Genomic DNA, 22,054 nt, shown 5'->3' with positions numbered 1-22,054 from the left:
TGCTGAAAGGTTATTGTCAAGTGTTGAGAGTTGTTCATATGCAAAGCTTTGTCGCAGAATCTTGTTAACATCGTCTTTTGAGTAACTGAGTTGTTTCTTCAGTCACCGTCCCTCTTTTACCTCTCCTTGATGCTAGGAACTTCCAGTTGTACAGTAAATAGCTGTGCATGCCATCTTACATCATTTCTGTGTGAAAAGAGAGGTGTCAGGAAGATGCTAAACTGTCACTAAGTCTGATTGAAGGTACTCATTGTAAAACAGAAACATCACTGATTGGCATTAGGGACAAAATACTTACCTCAATATTTGAAATTCCCTTTGTGAGCTGTGACGTTACATTGGCAAATGGAGATTCAGATGGCCTGGGAAGAGTAGGATTTAAATAGATTTTTGTTAAATTTAACTCATGAGTAAAAATGAACTTAACAGAAGGAAAACAGCTATCAAAAATTTTCCATATCTGTTCTGCTCCTCTTACGTGTGGGGCAGCCCACAGAGTGCCCTTCCCACAGCAGAAAGGGAAGATAAGGTATGTGAGGCTGGTCTGTCCTGGTTTTTCTGGCTATGGCTTCCTCTCATGTTCTTTCCTTGGAACAGGCTGCCCAGGGAACTGGGGGAGTCACCATCTCTGGAACTATTCAAAAGCCTGTGGATATGACACCTGAGGACATGTTTTAGTGAATGTGGCCGGGTGGACAGTTGGACCTGATGATCTTTCCAACTTTAATGATTCTATGATTCTGTGATTCACACTTGCTTAGTCCTGTCCAGATGTATTTTACTAAATACTCCATGACTGGAAGAGTTTGGAAAATGACTCAGTCATCATTCAACATTATGTTCTGGGGCTTTAGGCCACATGTGTGGAAAGAGGGACTATTATATTGAATTTCTTCCCTCCCCCCTCCCCCCCCCCCTCTTTTTTTTTTGTGTGTGTCATATCCTCTCTTTTTCTACTGGGAACAGTGATTGTTGTGGACTTAAATATTGTAACTGTCCCAATTTGACAGAACTTTCATCTTTAAAAAGTGTTCAGAAAAAAATGCACCTTTCCAATGTGGATCTGGTATAGATTTTGTTCAAGTCATTAGTGGGTGAGATAAGGGATTCATTACCTTCTCTAATTTTCTTTCTTTTTTTTTTTTCCCCTTTGGTTTCTGTGGTTGGATTGCTGCAGTTTATGGCTACCCATATATTTAGCAAATGTAATAAACAAGGTCAGATACACTAACGAGTATGTGCTTGTGTGCAGGAAATCTGTAAATGTGGTGTTCTGTTTTCAGTATCCTCCAGCACCAGAGCAACTGTGCAAGAGGAGCTGTAGTTCTGTGGGCTGAAAAGGGCACCTTGTTGAGCTGTTCCTTTGGGGTTTATTTTTTCTTTTTCTTTTAAAGAAAATTAAACTGTTGCAATGGTAATGATGATAATTGCATTGAATACACCTCCCCTCTCGCAACTATTGTGAAACCAGGGTACAAAGCTGATACAAATTTCCTTAAAAGAAGAGTAGTTTGACCCTAAGTGTCCCTGTCTTTCTAATTCTTCTGACTACTTGCAGCTGGAACTGCTGCCACTTGCTCTTCTGTTTGACTGTTTCTGCTTTGTTCTATGTCAAACTCTTTCTCCTGAATCATACTAAAATCATTCACATTGTACTTAGGTCTCTGTCAATTCACCTATTTGAAGCTGAAAAGAAGCAAAGGTAAAAGCAAGAGAAAATTCATGTTCTTGTAACTTCTGTCATAAGCTGCCTCCAAGTTCCATATTCATAGGCATTAATAGAGTGAGATCCAAATGTGGAACTCACAAGGCCACTATTGTTTGGTTGCTGCTGTGACAGACTGGGCCAGACACTATATAATTCACCTCCTTTTTGCTTCTCTACCTTTAATTCAGCTTCTAGACTCCCATACACTGTGGGTCCCAGCAGCTCTCTGCAGTGATGCTTCTTTATCAGGTCTGTTATCCAGCAGAAAGAGCATGGACTGGAAGACTGGGTTAGGGGATTCTTCCCTACACCCTCTTCCAGCTGGGAGATCTGAGTGGGGGGCACAAAAATTACAGTTTCATTTTGGGAGTATGACACAGTTTGCATGTAGTAAAATATGACACAGTTTGCATGTAGTAAAAGGATGATGGGATTGATTGAAGTTTTGGCCACTCAAAGCTCTTAGTGTAGAGAATTGATGTGGAGCACACAACAAACAGTGAGAATTTGGTCTTCAGAATTTCTGCATTTATGCAAAATGGATATAACATGGTCTCAGACAAACAGTTGGAATCCTTAGTAAGATAGAAGTGCTTTGCACTCACTTTGTGTAGAACAAGACGCTGGAAGAAATCGTTACCTGATAGCTGAATTAATCTGCATGGTAATTGCCAAGAACAAGGTATATGTACTCTGCCCCCTTAATTTTATTGGTCTTTGAGAAGAGAAGTGGCATTTGCAAATTACTTCATTTAAAGCTATACATTTCTAAGCTGAGCATTTTTAAGCTCAGCTTCTGAAGGCAGCTGTCTGTGTGCACAATCTATGCATGTAAGTGCATTGATCTTATTTAACCTTAGTAGCATTTGAAGGCCATTAAATACTTGTTTTCATAATCTTGAAATGACATTTCCTGTTTAGTAATTGATTATTCAGGTTTTATGCTCACTTATGAGTCTTACTATTCAAACATACTTAATGTGCTTTTTAAGAGCGTAGTGGCAGTTGAGTACTTGTGAAAAACAGTACTTTTCAGGAACTTTTTTTTTTCTTAAAAAACTAGAAACAAGCAGGGAGAGAATTCTATAAAGCCTGTCTAGATTGTTCCTTTCACTATTACCTTGCAGTAATTTTGAAATAAATAATTTGATATAGGATCCATGAGCTCTGTCAACAGCTGTAAATTTTCAATAACAAGTCTGTAGTCTTGTAGAATGGCTCAGATACTTGGTAGTATGATGAGATCTGCCAAGAGAATGTGGCTTTTATTCTCTAAAGTATTCCAGTTGTGAGGAACCACAGAACAATCTAAGACAAGTTTGTGCTAAAAAATTCCAGTTGTCCCCAGGCACTTGTAACACAGGGTTTACATTGTTTGAGTGCTAGCAATGGCTTTGTGCTGTTGCAATGTGAAGTTGTTTCTCTGCCTTACAAAGTGTATGCAGTAGGGTATTTTCTAGTTTGTGGGGTTATAATTTCTTGTGTATTTGTAAGCATTCAGCTGACTTGGCTGGATTTTTGAGTGCTCTGAAAATACCATGACTGACCATGACATCTGTTTTACCATGTGAGTCTGTTAAATACACAAGTGTGGTTAGCAACTGATATCCTTTAACATTTGTTATATTTCTTAAGCAAAATCAGTGTTTTTTTTCTGTGCTGCTAGGTGACTTGATTTCCTTATATAAAGATGAATGATTTTTTAATCCAGCTCATGAAAAAACATTGCCTTGCTTATAAATATTGTTGAAATCCAAAGCTTATGATTAATTCCTCCTATGTAGTGGGAATGTATATTAATTTTGTTTAGCTTCGAATTATGTTGGTGTTGATCTCCAGTTTTTACTTTGTCAGTGCATTTTGGGTACTTATTTTCTTTCAAGATGATATGCATGGAAGTGCAGACCATGAGAGCCCAACAGCCAAGATTAACCTGCTGCCTTGAGAACACGCAACCAGAAGCTACAGGGCCAAGCCAATAAGTTTGAGGAAGTCCAGGCAATGGGAACAGCTGTCAGTAAACACTGGGTGTATCTGCTCAGAGGGGCATGATCTAGAGCTGGCCTCCAGCTCCTGGTAGTAAGTGAGGCTCAGTCTCCATGGCACTGAGGAGCAAACAGATTATTCCTACCCCAAGGAAAATTTTGCAGGGGTGTTTGCAAACTGTTTCGCATGCCTTTGTTGTTTTTTAAGCCCTCTCCTATGTAGGAAGGGAAGGAGCTACTTCAAGCCTGGTTTGTGGTGTGGTAGTTGAAACTCAGGGTGAACTCCCTCTGTTTTTGTAGTTCCTATTTGGACTTCACTGTCTCTTAGTGTTGCTACATATATTCAGTATGGATCCCAAACAAGTGAGACTGAGCTGTGCAGATGAAGGGGAGTTAACGTTTTCTGTGTTGGCTTAGGATACACTTTAGGTTTTTGGGATGTTCTGCTGGATTTAAGGGCTTGTGTGGTTCAGGTCTGCTTTCTTCTCTACCCAGTATTATGGGGCCCACAGTATGTAATAAGAATAAAATAATCACAATGGTTTATTTTTTGGGGACAAAGACGTGGATGAATAGAAGGTATTAGAATCTGAGTCATGCAGGAGAGAAACCCTAGGAGAGGAGGGTGGTGGGATTTCCTTAGGTGACTCATTCTCTGTTTTAGTCAGTATCACTTAACTAAAAGAAAAAAATCTGAAAAACACTGTGTAGTCAAAGATCTATTCGGGGACAGTGCTTTATGTCAGTTTTGCTAATACCTTCTTATCGTGAATATAGGAAATCTTATTTTTCTAGAATTTCCAGAAATTTACCTTTACAAAGCTGCCCAAAATATAGATACAGAAACTCCTCTAGGAGTATGTTTTCCTACTTGTCCTTTCCACCCCAAAATAGAAAGCAAACTGAAAATCAGTTTGGCATTTCTCATCTTGAATTTTGGATCTTGTAGCTGATGGGTATTTTGTAGGAATTTGCCTGTACACACATTTCAGGCTTGTGCCTGCTAATGACACAGCTGCCTGGAGCTGAAGCTGTTCAATGAAGAGAAAATGGACAATAAAACATCCAGAAGTGAAGATCAGGTTGTGGGGACAATAAAAAAGTGGCAGTGTGGATTACTGGATGTTCATGAGGGTTGAAGAATCATCCTGACAAGTCACGCAGTACAAAGGAGGGTGTTAAATCCATTTTTGTCTCCTCTTGCTTGTTCACTTTGCTAGAGACAGAACACACAACACCAAAAAAGCCCCAAAACACTGTGGCCATGCACACAGGTAGAAGCTGATAGTTGAAATACAACAATATTCTGCTGTGTCTGATTTAAAAATCTGGGTAGTTATTTAGAATTCCTCTAGTTCACCAGAGCATTATTCAAACAAAGTTCGTGAAAACCTGGCCACCTGTTTTAGCACAGGAGAAAACTCACGGTTTCTTCAGAAGCTGCTCTATCTCCCTGTCATCTGTGAAGCATGAATAGGAGGATACTGCTTCTTTTGATCAATATCCATTGTAACATCAGAGAAAAGAAGGTATTGAAAAAACAGGAGCTTTTTGTTCTTCATTGCTGTCCCTCCCTTACTCCTAATAAGAAAAGTTCTCTTATTTCTCCCCTCTCTCACCTTAAAACCTAAACCCCTCTTGGTAACAGGCAGCATAGCACATCAATACTTACATTACAACCCTGTTCATACACACACTTAGGTAATTCTTAAACATAGATGTGCTGGCACTGCAAGGAGGTACAGATGTTGTAGCTGTATAGAGGTGGTTGTGGACAGCTGTTGCTTCACTGGGTGAGCATCAGAAGTAAATCTCACCCAGCATCATTCCCTCTTGGCTGGGAATTTCAGATTCCCTTGCAGGATGGACTTGCATTGCAGTCATTGGTAACATTTCTAAAATGTTTCTAAATTTTTAGACTTGCCCGTGCTCTGTGCCTGTGGCTCTGAAATGCTGAAAATACCTCACAATGTTAAGAGGCATAGACACAGTCTCTTAGTATGTGAGTTCTAATGAGTTAGAGGTCTGAGCTGGAACAAGAAGTCAGGAGTTGAAGGGAACTCTGCTAGCTGGATAGTGTCCCCTTATATATGATGGATTTTTTTCAGGGCATAAGTGGTATTTGGATGCTTTCACCATTAGGCAACCATTTACACCCTTGTCCACTCTCTCCCTGCACTCCCCTCGATGTTAAGCACCTTGCCATACATAGGTGGAATCTTGTGTTGTGGTTTTTTATTTCTTCCTCCACCCCCTTGCCCAACTCTCAAACTTTCTTGTGGGTGGAGGGAGAAATTGGGATGATATTCCAGAGAGAATACATCACCTTATTGCTCATTATTCATCTCTTGACTTCAAAGGGTATGAATTTTCCTTCCCATCCTCTTTTAGACTGTTTTGTTCCCCCTGTCAGTGGGAACACTGCTCGTTATTTGAGGTGCACAGCCCACTCTTAGGCAATTGTAGTAGCTGTTCTAATGATTCTGACTCCTAACAAGGCGGGTGATCTCCTGGGAGGCTCTGGAGGTGCCATTGTTGGATTTGTGGTACTGTTCTGTTCTTTGTACTTTATTTCTTTAAAACAGTGCATAGTTAGGGTTGAACTCCATTGGATGTAGAACTCAGCTGCTTCTGGAGTGACTGAGGAAGTTCAAGCCACTTAGCAAATCCCAGGATTGCTATTCTAACACTTTATTTCTGTAATGCTTTCTATTTCTTTGTAGATGTTGTGCCTCTTCAGAATCATGCATGTCTGAGGCTTGTTATCTAGTGAAATCTCTTGTGCAACTGATCTCTGATTATTGGGAACGCATCTTGTGGACAGCAGTGAAAAAGCCCAGTTCTCCTTCAGGCTGCCATTCCAAAGCAATTCTGTTGCTATTTCTGTGCCTGCCTTTCCACAGCACGCCCTAGAGTCTTTTAACAAGGTAAATATTAGCACTGGGAACTTAATTACCTTCCCTTTGTTTATCTCTTGTAGACACATACCAGTTCCTTCTGAGGCTCAGATGCGACGGGATATTGAGAGTGGCAGGCTTGCTTGCTTTCTCCAAATTAGGCAGATTCACAAATATTTGCAACACTGGAGCTAGAGGGAATGCTTTTCATGAAATTATCTAGAAAATATGCCTGTGTTGTAACTTGTAATCTCTGAATAAGATTTTCTGTAGTACTGTACTGCGTTAAGTCTAATGAAACAGGACCTGGACCTTGCCTCAAAGGGGATAAAGACCTAAGCAGTCCTTTTATAGACAAAAGATTAGGAAATCAGACACAATAAAATAATTGGAAACAAATAAAAGCACACGCAGCATATTATTATACTTCAAGGGTGTTATTTTTCCAGAATGGTGTCCAGAAAGAACTGAATGTCTATTCAGTTTTCTGGGGGATGTTAGAAGAAGAGATGCTCAGCTGCAGAAGGAAGGAAATTCCAGGTTAGAGAGGCCTGTATGGAAGGAAGCATGTAACAGTGCAGAAGGGCATGGAGATATAAATATAGAATGTCAGTAAAAGTGTATGACTCATACTGCTGTAGTAGCATAGTGCAGAATTTATTTGCAGAAGTACTGAACAAAAACCCTATGGTATACTATGGTGCATTTGCAGATAGTTTTCCATAGCTGGTTAATGTTTTATGCATCTTGCTTTTTTGGAGACATCACCAAATTGTGCTTTGATTTTCTTTTATTTCCTTCTTTTTGTTAGGACTTTGTTTTTAGTTGAAGAGTTAAGTCCTCTATTGAACCTTGAATGCAGCAGTTCTGTTTGCTGGGTAGAGATGAGTTAGATTTGTTTTTAATCATGTAACTAAATTTAGCCAGCAATCTGCATTTTAAGGCATTGCTATTAAAAGACTAAAAGTGAGATATGTATCGTAGTTTGAATTTAAAATAAGCCAGAGGCGCAGCTGGTGAGGCAGTCATGACTCTCTAATCATGAGTGGAGGGAAACAAGGAGGGAATTTTCTCACCTTGCAGGATGAATGCAAAGTCTGTTAGGTGCTTTAAAATCTACCTTTGCCCCCAGCCGTCTTCCCCAGCTTTGTTTCACGGTTGCATGGATTTCATGATGTTCCCCTCCCATTTTCTTTTTTCAGCCAAGATCTCATATCTGTTTGATATCAGCAGTATGAACACAACTTCACATGCATTTAAATGGTAACATTTTAGTTTTTCCTGTGGTTTATCCAGAGCTTTGTGCGGTACTTCATGTTTCCAGTCTCTCCTCTAAAAGGAAAAGGGTTTTTATCCCATCTAAAACCTGAACCAGAGACAGGGCTTCCAAGGCAACTGGAAAGTCCTGGAATTTGCCATATTGAGAGTTATTGTTCAGTCTTTCAAAGCAGTGAAGCATGCTGTTTAAGTATGTGAATAATCCCATTAACTGAGCATTGCCTATCTTGAGATGTGACTTGGTCAACAGTGGAAAGGAGGAGTATGCCTGGTTTTTAACGAATGAAAGTCAAAGCTGTTTAGATGTTTAAAGATATCCAAAGTGCTGGTAAATATGGATCTGTTGGTAAAGTGCATGACAAACTTAGCATGTCATGGAAATTGCAAGCTATGTCTAGTCTGTCATATGGAATATTAAATTGATTTAATACAGCACTGCCTTTAGCAATATTTGTGGTAGCCAAGCTCCCATTTCCCAAGGCTGTTTTTCAGCCCGATCAATTCCTTGGCTTAGTTTACCTTCCCAGTCACAATTAATTCAAGCACAGTGAATGCAGGTGGCCTAGTGGGGAGAAAACTGTTTGGGTCCAAAGTTTCTTGGTGTAAACTATTGCCTAAGGAACTCTCGCTCTGTGCTCTGAACATTTTAGTCTGTTTTAAAGACTGTCATGGTCTTGGTGTCTTCTCTTGGTGAGTTTCACACATCCTCAAAGCTTCACCTGCTTAGCTGAGTATTTTCCATTATATTATGTGTTCATACAAGTCCTTGGGTGTTCAATATTTTGATATCTCCAGGAGGCTCTGGAAGAAGACTGGATGATTTTCTCCTTTTTCTCTTTTTTTTTTTTTCCCTTAGCAGTAGGAATGGGTCACAGTGAGAACCCAGTTGTTTGCTGAATCACAGATGAGCCTCTGCTTGTAGTGGTGTGAAATCCCTTGTTGATTTGTCTTGCCCACATGCCTGTGATTAAATTTCATCACCAGGTTTGGGAACATCTGATATAGCTTGGAATGGCAGGAATCTTTGGCCCACTTGATGAGTATAGGAGTTCTCACTGGCAAATCCATAGCTGTTACAGGAGGACTGGTGATGCCCTTATGGTTCTCTTCCTGTGGCACTTGTGGCCTTTTGTTGCAGGTTTAAATCTCTTCACAGAGTGCTTGGAAACCCCTGTGAACTGCAGCTTGTTGTGTGAATGCTCTGTGGGCTGTTCTGAACCTGTGTATTGCAGCCTGTGACTGCAGAAGGCTGAAAGTGGCAATGGAAATATCTCTAGTTTTCTGTTGCTGTCATCCCTGAAATGCTTTTGCTGCTTTGTTTGAACTTTCCTGATGATGCATGACCTCAATACTGTGCAAAGATTTGTGTTTTAGTCATACATTCTTAACAGCTGTTATGAATGAATATGGAAAAAAGTTCAGGAGTGCGCCCTATTACATGAAGCTGCAGAAGTTTGTAAGGAGGTCATGGAGAGGAGATGTGTGAAGGGATGTGGACAGCTCTGGTACACTGAACTCTTGTATAAGAGAATCATTTAAACCTTTCTCAGAACAGATAACTCTGCTTTGCACGGAGACCATGCACAGGTACAGGTGTTAGGCTGCAGGTGTGGGGGTGCCTGCTTTCCAGCTGCTGAATTAACGCAGTCTTCAGCCAAGAAGGAGTTAAGGGTGGATGGATGAATGTTTTTCTGTTAGATTGCCCTGCACAAGGGCTGTTTCTCAGTAGATGAGGAAGTTTCTCAGAATGGTTGAAGGACATCAGTGGTTTTCTGAAGGACAGCAGAGATCTGTAGATGTGGGAGAAGTGTTGCTCTGTGTAGGGCAGGGAGGAGGCAAGAGGCAGCCTCTAAATGTCAATTTTTAATGCCTGCTCCTGCGAATTTTTATGTGAAAGGAGGCATTAGGAATTTTATATAGAACTTCATATTTCAAGTCTGAGATTAAGCATTCAGTGCAAATATCCAGAGTTCATTTGAAAAGTAATCATTAATGCAGCCATGAACTGAGATAGCCTAGATGAACTCTTTTCATCTAGCATTTATGAAGGATAGTTCAAAGCTTGCCTGGGTACTAAATAGAGACTTCAAGGAGATAACACTAGTGCATGATATTACCTTAAAACAGGAAAATTGATATAAAGATAAATTTGAGTCTAGTGAAAATAAGTAAATTTTAATGTGCCTGTTTGTCTGTTCTGTTTTACTGAGAAACAGTCAACCTGTTTTTAAAACTAACGTACTTATTTTTTTTTTATTGCTAATTCTTTCCACTTATATGGCTGAGCAGATTGATTAAAAAAAGTGCTAAAAGGGAAAAATGACATGCTCTACAGCCTCTGTAGCAGCATAAAACAGCACAGGAAAAGCTACACTGTCAGGCAGGAAGCAACTAGAAGTGCTTTATGCAGTGTTGCTAGATTTGCAGTACTCTGAAGGCTGTGAACTTGTAATTTTGAGGACATTCTCAACTGTCTGTGCTTTGTTATACATGAGGGCAGAAGGATGATGTGAAGAAAATGCAGAGGAACCTTTCAGACAGTGGTTTGTATTCAAGTCCTTGAATATGTATGTACCCTCATCTGTATTCTGTGAGGGACGTGAGCATGTGTTTTGGGTGATTTGCTGCTGTGTGTACACTGATGCAGACTGCTGTGTCTACAGTTCAAAGAGCACGAGCAAACCAGATCTGCATGATCATGTAGAATCTCAAACAATGTAGCATACTGTTGTTTGTGTTGTTTACTTAAGGAGCTGTTAGAAAGTTTTTCTTAAAAATCATCTCCCCTTTGTCTTTTTTTTTTTTTCAGCTTTCTGACCTCCTGTACTGTGTGGTTCATTCAGGCTGTAAACTGGAATAACACAGGGTGCATGGATTTATATTTCTTACTCATTAATTTCAAATGGTGTTGAACCCTCTGGACTTTATTTTGATGTAGCATTTGCCTGGTGAAAAAATGAACAGTTGGTACACAGTCATCTGGGACAATGTGGATGTTCACAGTAGAGGAGCTGAAGTGCCTTTTGGAATTGGAGCCTCCATGCTCAGAACATGGCAAGATCCAGGTCTTAGGAAGCATTGCTAGTATCTCAGAAGGACTGGAAGAGCTTTTCAATACTATACACTTCTTTCTTTTATGCAAGTTGTAGAGATAACTCCTGCCTTTTGTGTGCCCTCTTCCTGCATAGAGTCTGCTATGAAATATCACATTGTCTGATGTCTCAGCCACTTCCATGGCTGATGTACTCTGTCCAGTAGACTCATCACTGTGTATGTTTTCTTGACTTCTAATTAAAATCTGTCCTAGTCTAATATTAGACCAACACTCCTTGTTATATCACCCTTCATTCTTAAGTAATTCATCCTGCAACCTCCTTACTCTGTATGACTAATGTCTTTTTCTCAAATATTCTTAGAACATTTTAAAATACCATCTATTTTATAAGCAGCACAGTAGCAATATCTCTCATTACAATTGCTCAATGCTTTCTGTCATAGCTCAGTGCTTTCTTTTCCTGAGGATTTTGACGAGACTTTAACCTTTGGCGGAATTTTCCATGCATTGGTGTTTGCCTCAGCCTGAAATTTCCACTTGAGACTGGGGTTTTTTTGTTTGTTTGCTGAAAGTATAATCAGTATTTCATAGAAAAGGCACATCTAAATCAGCTTCTGTTAGTTTCTCTCACAGAAAAGACAGATTTATGTACTTTGGGGTTTTTTGGTTTTTTTAAAGGACCCCTAGGCAGATGTTTTTTGGCTGAAAAATAGAAATGATTGACTATTAGCAGGAGTCTGAGCATGGAATGGGGAATGCTCAGCAAACAGGAACAAGTCTGGAGAAGGAATGTCTCTCAGTAAGTACTGAGAACTGCATTGATGAGCAGTGAGAAGGAACTGGTTGCTTAACTAATCTTAACTAAATTAATTCTTAAATTCTTCCTAAAAGCAAAAATTAATTTATCTGGCTATAATATTTTTAAATTATTGTTCTCCATGCTTGAGTACTAATAACCACGTGAAACTAGTTTCCCTTATTGTGGCAAAAAAGAAAAAGTTAATTGCAGTGGTCTGTGTTTGTAATCGGAAACACTTTACATTCACATTTTACAGAAACAGTTTACATTCTCCTAAGGGTTCTGTTTGGTTTTGCATGGTAAGTGTTTCTTTGCTGGCTTGTCAAGTGAAAGAAAATAGAATCTGTGGAAGGTGTTTTGTTGTAGCTAAGCATTGTTGCTGTTTTAATCTTCCATATATGCTTGCAGTTCTCAGTTCCACTGGAGTAGTACCCTGATGGGAGGGTGCAAAGGGTTCATTTTTTTTACGTGAGTGGCTGGTGTTTCTTTTTCATGTCTGGGTCCAGACAGAGCATCAGATTTGTTTGAGGAAGGAGCTTTTTCCCCCAAAAGGTAGAGTTGAGAGAAACTGTTGTTGCCTCTTTGTAAGGATGGTGCTGCAGACTACGTGTGAGGATCTGGGTCTGTATTATCAATTCAAAGCTTTCCTTTTCAGAGGCCTTGCAGCTTGCTGATGTTTTTGCCTGTGGCACTTGATACTTCTGGCTTCTGAGAGCTGAAATGCTTTAATTCAGCTGTAGTCCTTGGGATCAATACAGCAATGTCTGGGTAGGGCTTGAGAGCCTGTGGTATATTAATGATCTAACTAGATGTTACAGAAATTCTTTCTGGCTTTAGATTTCATAAAACTGAGTTTCAGTTCCTGTAGTTAATATAAAATAGAGCAGCCTGCCTATCCTTTCCCAGTCCACTAATAGGGTTCTGTAGAAGTGCAATAACCTGGTCTGATGTAAAAGCCTGAAGCTTAGTCTATATTTAAATTTGCTATGTTCATTTTTGCAGCTGCAGATGTTTTTAGCAGAGATCTATATAAATTGCAAAGTAAATATGCTAACTTCAGAACAAGCATGTTTTTTAAACCTCAAACTGTCTTCCTAATCTAAGATACACTTGTACTTCTCTTAATGAAATTTTTTTTTATCCTTTAACCTAACAAAATGTAGCTACTGTGTTAAAAGACCTCACTTGTATTGAATGTAGTATGTGAGCATTTCCAGCTTCTCCCTGAACTGCTAGGAACCTGCAAAGGAGGAAAAGCTTTGTGCCCTTGAGAGAGAATGACAACTAATTTTATCACTTAATTATTTTAGGGGAAGCATTATCAGGGAACTGAGAGAATGCATCTGAAAAACTTGCAGTGATTGGAGTGAAAGATACCACTGCCAGCAGATTTCCAAGGAAAATGCATGTACTTCTCCTATAAATGAACTGAGGTTTCCAGTTTATTTACAAAATGCATTATCACCTTAAACTCCACAAACCAGCTGTGCCCACCTGTGTCCCTTTCAAGACAGTTTAGCAGCACCCTAAGGAAAAGGGAGGTGTTCAGATTGCCAAGGGTTTGTGTTTTGGCATCTGTTTAGAAAATCCCCAGGCGTCACCTTTGGGTGGTGTGACCATACCCCCTGTGCCCGACCCCTCAGTGGGGTGTGCATGACTGACAGTGAGAGGTGTGTGTTCAAGCTGACTCCCTGGACTGGATGTATTTTCCCCAGATCCCCATCTTCTGGCCTACGAACTTGATGACTTGAGTTCAGCTCCAGAGAGCAGTTTGAGGCTTGGCTGAAGCATGTACATAACTCAAGGTCATTGCAGGTTTCTTTCTGGGCTGGAATGTGGGTTGATGCTTCTAGTTAAAACCAAGTTGAGGGCTTTAACTTATGCTGTGTATATATAACTTTTTTAATTGGAAGCCCAGAAGGGGCAGCTTTTCATGGCTTACCTTCAGGGATCTAGTCACTTCATTAAGAAAATAAAGCTGTTACTTTGTATGTTTGTTTGGGTTTTTTTTTTTTAATTCAAGGAAAGCAAAGGTAAGAAGCATTGCTTTTTGGATGTTGTCCATACTGGAGAGTGGTGTTTTGGGTGTCAGTCCTGCAGCAGTGAACTTGGTAAAATAACCCTTGGAGAGAAGGGTGAGCCATATCGTGCTGATTTCATTTAAAGTTACCTTTCCTTGGCCAAAGTGTGATCCCTGTGAAAGCAAACCAGTGCATTTCCAATGCTTAGTGGCAGTTGTGGTGGTGTTCCTGCCTAACCAGCTGTCTCCTGAGGGCTATTGCTCTGCTAACAATAGTAGTGATAGAAGATAACTTCTATCAGGAAAACATAAACCCTGTTCAATGCAGGTCATGCAATGAATTGTCTATGGCAAAATGGGAATAGGAAATAATTATCTTTTCTATAATCTTTTGTGTGTCAGAGTAAGTGGTTTTGTGTGTGCTTCTCTTAACCTAAAATACGCCATTTGTATAACCAAAGTGTATTTATTGTATGCAGAATATCCAGGTTATGCAGCTTTACTGACATGGTTTTATTTACAGCTCAGGCCACCATCTAGATGTTATTCTGCTAGAAAACAAGTTAATGAAGAATGAGTAGCTACATAGAAGTATAGCATAATATCTTCAGCTAGTTTTTAATGTGGTTTTTTTTTTCCTTCTGTTCCCAGAAATAAGTTTTCACCAAGCTTTTGAAGCTGTAGATAAGATGCATTAAAAAGTTCTGGTATTGAATTGGCACCCACATGTTTCAAGAACTTGGTGAATAAGTAATGTTGAAATGTGTTTTGTGTTTAGAAGCTGGCAAGGTGTTCACCTGGGGCAGAGCGGACTACAGACAGCTTGGAAGGCACGCGGTGGTTCCCAGTGGGCAGCAGAGCACGGCCTCTGAGCACTGCTTGGAGCTGTTGTGTAACATCCCTGTTTCGGTTCCTTGCCTAAATGGAGCATTTCAGGTAAAGAAGAAAATTACCATTTCCACTCCCCCCCCCCTTTTTTTTTTTTTGTGCATTAAAATAATCAGAACAGTGTCCTGATAGAACCCTTCCAAATGCTGCAGCACAAGCCCTTGCTTGCTCTTCCTGTAAGCTCAGAAATTAATAAGATTCAATTATTTCTTTTAAAAGGCTTTTGCATTCAGGAACTGATTTTTTTCCTTGGTGGAATCAGCTTTACCATTAGCAAAAGATTCTAAGTTCTCTCAAGTATCAATGTGTGCAGGTGTAAGTTGTGCCTGCAGTGCAGCTGAACAGAGGAGGTGGGACTTTGCCCGGGTGTGGCACTACTTCTGTCTGAAACTCCAGACCAGCACCTCACAAATCACAACTGGTGGTCCCTCTGATCCAGGGGGCAGGCTTGCACAGCCATATGAACAGTTCTGGCTTGTATTGCAGCTGAGGAGAATGGAAATTCCCAGTACTGTGGGGGCAGGAACAAAAAGCTGTGATGTGTTTGAGACATGTAATTGACTCATCCAGAACGTCTGCCCGCCATGCTTACTCTTGACCTCTTGTGCTCCTTGAGAAGTCTCCAGTTTGAGTTGTAGGGTGAGTGAAGAAGGGGACATGTTCAGGAAAGCTGAGATGGGAGAACAGGTGGCAGAAGGTGGACTTTGTTAAAGGTGCAGCCTTGTTGGCTTAAAATCAGATTAATGGTGTGTCCAGGTGCCACTCTCAGAGCGTAGTTATCCAGGGCATTAAACTTTAGCAAGGCATAAAGAGAACCTGTGAAACTTCTGACGAGTGACCTTGTTCTAAAAAAGGTTACAAGCAACCAACCAACCCAAAAGTTCTCCAGCCACATGGCCCAAGTTGCAGAGGGCAAAGGCAGGGACAGGGAAAGTGAAGCACTGCTTACTCCTGGAGAAGATCAGGTTTGAGACCATTTAAGGAACCTGAAGGTGAACAAGTCCATGGGGCCTGATGTGATATATCTGTGGTCCTGAGGGAACTGACAGAGCAATTGGCTAGGCCACCATCCATCATACTTGAGAAGCTGTGGCAGTTTAGTGAAATTCCCACTGGAAAAAGGGAAACATAACCCTGATTTTAATAAAGTGAAATAAGGAAGACCGGGGGAACTACAGATTGGTAAGTCTCACCTCTGTGCCTGGCAAGATCATGGAACAGATCCTCCTGGAAACTATGCTAAGGCACCTGGAAGATAAGGAGGTGATTGGTGACAGCCAACATGGCTTCAGCATGGCAAATTCGGTCACCAGCCTGACAAATCTGGTGGCTTTCTGTGATGGGCTTAAAGCATTGGTAGATGAGGGAAGAGCAACTGACATCATCTGCCTGGACTTGTGCAAAGCACTTTCCCACGTGACATCCTGTCTGTAAACTGGAGAGACATGGATTTGATGTGTGGATGACTCAGTGGATAAAAAACTGGCTGGATCTTTGCAATCATGGGGTTGAGGTCAAGGGCTTAACGTCCACCTGGAGACCAGGGAGGAGTGGTGTTCCTCAGCATTGTTTGTCAGTGCCATGGACAGTGGGATTGAGGGCAACCTCAGCAAGTTTGCCAATGACATCAAGCTGTGCTGTGCTGGAGGGAAGGGATGCCATCCTGAGGGACCCTGGCTGGGGCTCCAGAGCCTATGATGCTGCACTAATGTTTAGTCACTTTTAACTCCTCTGAGTCTCAGACAGCTTTCTTACCCGTTTTGGCATGGGTGTCCCTAGTTGTTGTCATTCGTTATGTATAGACGGCTCCATTTCTGAATCTGCTTCTTACTGTTTTTCATCTGTGCTGTGTGCAGTGCCTCAAGTACATTGTTCTGTCATTTCTCGAACAATACAAAGCTAAGGCAGCTGCAGCTTTTGCACAGGGAAACTTATCCTTGGCAGGACAAGTGATCCATGAAAGTGAAGGAATGTATTCAGATACATTCCTTGAAAAGAAAGAGAAACAACAATCTCATCTTTATTCTGCTGCCCTCAGCACTGTTCCTCCTTATAGACCTGTGAGAGACCTGATTTGAGTGATTAGCAATGGCAGTGTTCTGGAGCAGACATCATTCTTTGCAGAGATAACAGCACGAAGATGATTTAGGAGGATCATCTGCATCCTAGGAGGAGCTGTGTTGATGAGAAAAGAAAAACAGATAATAAGGACCTAAATTGTTTCACTTCAAGATTATGAAATAATGTCAAAGCTAGAATTTATATTTGAAAATGCATGAAATTGCAGTATGTAGGCTATGTAGAGTGAGCTGCTCTTTGTTAACACACAAGCTATCCCTTTTTCCATTTGTTGTCATATGGAGATGGGATTTGATTTGAGAGATGAAGTGAAAGGAATATAGAGTTCTTTTCCATGTTTACCTTGAATTAACAATTCCAGTTTTTGTGTTTGATGCAGAGAGACAGTTTAACAGTTGAGGATTACGATTCATGATTTTTATTCATGGTCTATTTTTATAAATCACTTTTAATGATTCAACTGAATTTCTGGCAAAGCTGTGGTCTGCTGATTGCCTCTGCACTTCAGTTAATATTGTTAAAGCCAAAGTGGAGAAACTAATCTAAGGATTAGAGGACAGTATAAAAGACACATGAGTTTACCTCAAGGACAGCGCAGTAGATTTAACCTCCTGTGTTGCTCCTTGTCTCAATGCCCATGGCTTGCCTACTTTCTCCACCAAAGACCAGGGATTCTCCTTTCTTTGAACTGACACTGTTATAATGTCTGTGTCTGCCACTTCAAAACCTGATTTTTGAAGTGTTGTGAGTGACCTATTCCACTGTGAGTTTGACTTCAACTGAAAACATTCCCCCTGAGAAATAAGAGCACTTTTTTCCTGTAAACTGAAGCAAAGGAGGAACAAAAGCCTGAGTTTTGGATAATTATCCACTAATCTGAGTGTCTTCCTGGTAGGTTTAAAAGCATTGGAGGTTCCTGGTGTTGAATGTGTCTAAAGTTCTTGCATTTTGCCACTGCAGGGCTATTTGCTGTTTTCTTCTCGGTGCTTCAGTGCATAACCACCATGGAATAGGCTAAGGCACTGGGAAGTTGTTGTGTGAGGCATTTTTCAGGCAGTGCTGTTGTGTTGTGGGGCGTCCTTGATGGGACCTCTTCAGAACATCTGACTCATCTGCTGCGCATTCATCCACCGCTCTTCAGATGAAAGGACAATTAAATACAAATGGCCCGAAATATGATGAGTCTCTGTATTTAGCAAATGCTACAAAGATCCTGTTTAATGTTTCCTCCTTGTCAAAATGCTTTTCCAGTCTGTTTGATATTTTTGGCTTTAATAGCTATCGTTCTACTGTTTGTGGTATGTTCAGCATGTCATTCACGTTGCAGCAAACATTTGCTGCAGCAATAAACAAGTGAGAAGTGTCTGTGCAGTGCTGAATGTTTCTTGCTAAGCTGGATGGAAGGAAGGGCTGCAGTTATTTTGGATATGCATGGCTTCACATGGAGCTATGTTTTCATCATGTCCTTTTCTACTCAAAGCAAGCTGTGCTAGATCACAGTTTTCTGAGGAGGGATCTCTGAAATTTCAGTTAGGAAATTAAAAAATAACCATCACTCAAATTGAATCTTGATGATGGATATAGGGACCAGTTGTGTCAGGGAATGAAAATAACTGATAGACTCGTGACAACATGTGCCTACTGTGTTTATCCTGATCCTGCTGTGGTCCATGGTTCCAATGTGCATGTTCATCCTGTGCAATACAGAGTGCTTTGGAGCCACTGTATGGTTCCTTTTTTTCAGGGAATGACATGAATACCCACATTCTTATGGCTCTTGCAGTCAAAGGTTATTGCTGTTCTTTTCAGTGCAGTTGCAGTAAGATGTCATTTTTGTTTAAGTGTTTGAAAGATCGCTTTGGTTTTAGCATATTCTTGTTTTTCTTCCTTTTCCCCATTCATGTTGCGAATTGTTAAGCAGCTGCCTACAAGACCAATCTAAGTTATCTGTATGAGGACAATTAATTGCTTATATAACTGATAGATTAATGTATAGACATTATTACCTTAACATATAGTCACAATAATATTGAAAATTGAACTTTTTGGTTTTAAGAAAAATGACAACTGTTTTTGACTTATCATGGAAATTTGTTAGAGGCCTCTTTGTAAGTAAACCTATAGTTGAGGCTTCTAAGGGGTATTGAAAGAAATAACCTGATATTATTATATATCATCTCTATGCTCTGTGTGTGGATTTTGAATATTTACTTGTTTGACTGGCTACTGTTAAAAGTTTTATTTTGAATGCTCAGAATGAGAGGTTTGTATTTTCGTGGGAGAGAAACAAGTTGAACTTTCCTAAACCAGATTTTACTGCTCAGAGCTTGAGAATATGTGTATAGTAACTGATCCAATAAGCTGCTTAAAAAACCCACTTTGTGTGTTAGGGAAGGAGGTAAATGCAGAAAAAAGTTGAAGTGATGTGTAGTTTCTCACTTGCTAAGCAAGTAATACTTTGGTGTGTGTTGTGAGTTTTTCAGTGTTTTTTTCCTGTTATGAACTGGTGTCTTTTATGAGTCGGTCTTGATCCATTTCTTTTGAGAAATGGCATTGTTGAATTTTCCTTGATTGATTTTGTTATGTTGTTTTAGAGATGCAGTTATGAAAATTTTAATATAGAGATGGTCCCTTTAATATTCTTGCATCAAGTTCTTGGCTTATCAATTAATTTCAAGTGACAATAAAGGAAAATAAAGGCCACAGAGAAGTGGGTTCTGAGTACAGCTCACTGTGTGAGTGACAAATTGCAATTAAGGATGAAAATAAGAGACCAAATTGTTGAAATTATTATTAGAGGGGGGAAAAACCCAAACAGGATGTAACAGAAGATTGAAACTGCAGTCTGCATACAAAATGCAGCAAGTCTGTGTTGGGTTAGGTGTGTTTGTGTGCTCTGCCTGCCCTGTGTAGGAGAGTAACACTAATCTTGGCAGCACTGCGAGAACATTGAGAGTTTACAGTCATGTCACAGGCAATGAGGAAACAGGATTTATTTCTTAGGTTAGTCAGTTCTTTCTGCCATTCCCCTAAGCAGGAAATTGGGAGCAGTACCAAACTGCTGCAACCCAATTGCCACTTTTTGCCTAGGTAGCCATCCCACTTATTCTATGCTTTTCTTATCCCATTAAGAAATGACCATGGTTTGTAAAGAGTATCTTATGGCCTGGGTAGAGAGACATTTAACATTCACAGCGAAGTCATTTCTGCAAGTTAAGAATAGCAGTGTGTTTTGAGCAGAGCCTAGCTCACCAGCTCTGGGTCTGTAATTTTTGGAAAGCAAAGAGGAGGTGATACTGGTTCCCAGCGCTGTGCTTCCTGCCACCCCTACCAATTTCCCTGCAGCTGGCATTGCAGAGAAGGAGATGGGAAACCAAAGTCACACCAAGGGAATGGCAAAGGAGAACTCCCGCGCTGCCTTTGCGTGCCAGGGAGCACATGCTGTGTGGGTACAAACTAGAGGCTTTCCAAGTATCACTTTTGCAGATAAGGATTGGTTTAAAATGACCAAAATTGATCTGCTGGGGTTGTACTGCAGCACTGAGGTGGCAGCCAGAGCCAGGCTGCTCTGCAATCTGTATGGGAGACCAGGAAAGGTCGATTTCCTAACAGATGGAGTGGTGTAGGAGAGGACTGACATGGGATGAAGTCAGGAGGTGGAGACCCACCCAGCATGTGATGACTGAGGTGTTACAAATGTGACTGTGGGCAAGCCTTAATCTTCATAGTTCATAAATTAATTTTCAGTTTGGTGGTGTGTTGCAGTTAGAATTCCAAATGAGTACCTCACTTGGAGATCCCTGAAAGTTACAGGAAATGGAAAGCGACTAAAAGTACTTGCAGCAGTAGCCATGGCTTGTGCAGACAGGCATCAGCTGTCAGTAGTGAGGCCCTAACAGTGACACCAGATTGGCAGCTCTATTTAATGAGCTTATTAGTAGCAAAATGACTCATCTAAGTTGCCTTGTTTTAACTCTCTGATCTCTTTATGCTCATATGTATTCCTTAAATTAAAAATACTGGCTGGGTCCCATCCTTCTGCATGGGTTTTTCTAGTAACTGCACCATGACTGCAGCTCTGAGCTTAGACACAACTTGTGATCCAGCTCATTGCACCTCTGAAGGATTTCTTTGCACCAACAAATGCCATAAATGCTCAGTAATGCCCTTCAGATGCATGGTGTAGTTAATGCTTACTAATCAACTGTGGGCAGTGCTGCAAAATTACTGAAAAAATGTACTTGGTTTTAAGACAAAGTCTCTGTGAGAAGGTGACAGTATTCCAGTTCTGCCACAGTGAGGTGATTTTGGTTGCCTTGTTCATCCATGAGAAGCCTGAGCAGAAAGGTTTCAGTGTAAAATGCACCCAACCCTAGTTTAAGGTGAATCAAATCTAACCTAGGGTAGATGGACATGTTCCAAGTGCAAGTGAAAACATGGTTTGAAGCTAGAGTTTGGTGGAAAAGGCCCTAAAGCATGCAGTTTTTCATTCTCAATTTATCATTAGGACTGTTACAGAGAAGGGATTAACAAATCAGTGCAGGCTAAAACGAGAGGAAATCAATAAGAGACTGTAGTGAACTGGAACAAAGCTATCAATTTGCAGTGTTCTCTGCAAAGAAACCTCATCCATGCCTCCTTTTATGGATGGGAAAATAATGCCAAAATGATGATGATTTGAGGTTAGAGTAATTGTTTTTTACCTGGCTGACCCCAGAACTTTAGGTCAAGGAACTTCTGGTGTAAATGCTGCTTATCTTTCCTGTTTCAGTTGTGTGGATGAATTTTATTGGCAGGTTCTATAAGAGAGGAATCTTAGGGAAAAATAGTCAAGGAGAAATACATCATTTAAGTTACCCTCACAGGAATTTGATCGAACAGTCTTTTTAATGGTTTACTTTTTTGTATTAATGGAAGTGACTTCATTAGTTGTTCATTGTTTTTCTGTCTCCCTAAGAAGAATGTTACTGCCGAAAAGTTACTCTTTAATAGGTAGTCTGCATTCTGTTGGTAGAGAATATATTGCATTACTGGGTAGGTTACTGCAGGTGAACGAGATGGGAGAGAGCTTAGTGGTGCCACCCCTGCCTGTTCATTGTGTTGTAGCATTGGTCCTTTCAAACCCATTTGTCACTGTGGGGCCATAAACTCACCGAGGCAGTGCCAGCACACAGGCTGCTTCTCCTTGCTTTTAATTTAGGGGTTTTGGATTTGGTTTGAGCCTGGGTTGTGCTTGTGCTTTTCTGCTGGTGATGGCGTTTGTTTGTATTTGTCTGATGTTCCCAGCTTTCACTTACCAACGAGTCACTCAGACTCTGGTCCCTCCCAGTCTTTCTAGCCTTTGT

At 40.5% G+C, this 22,054-nt stretch overlaps 1 protein-coding gene across 2 annotated transcripts in view; it reads left to right on the top strand.

Annotated features, from left to right (window-relative positions):
* SERGEF (secretion regulating guanine nucleotide exchange factor) overlaps positions 1-22,054 on the top strand; it is a 142,136-nt gene that overhangs the window by 15,871 nt on the left and 104,211 nt on the right. For both annotated transcript variants that reach the window (XM_082284054.1, XM_082284053.1), the window contains exon 9: positions 14,521-14,678. In XM_082284054.1, the coding sequence (XP_082140180.1) occupies positions 14,521-14,678 (158 nt within the window). The remainder of the gene's footprint in view (positions 1-14,520; positions 14,679-22,054) is intronic.

The sequence above is a fragment of the Coloeus monedula genome (genome assembly GCF_965178545.1).
Source record: "Coloeus monedula genome assembly, chromosome: 6".
In the NCBI taxonomy this organism is placed as follows: Eukaryota; Metazoa; Chordata; class Aves; order Passeriformes; family Corvidae; genus Coloeus; species Coloeus monedula.
The sequence above is the reverse complement of the archived record's forward strand: the minus strand, read 5'-3'. Positions and strand labels throughout refer to the sequence as shown.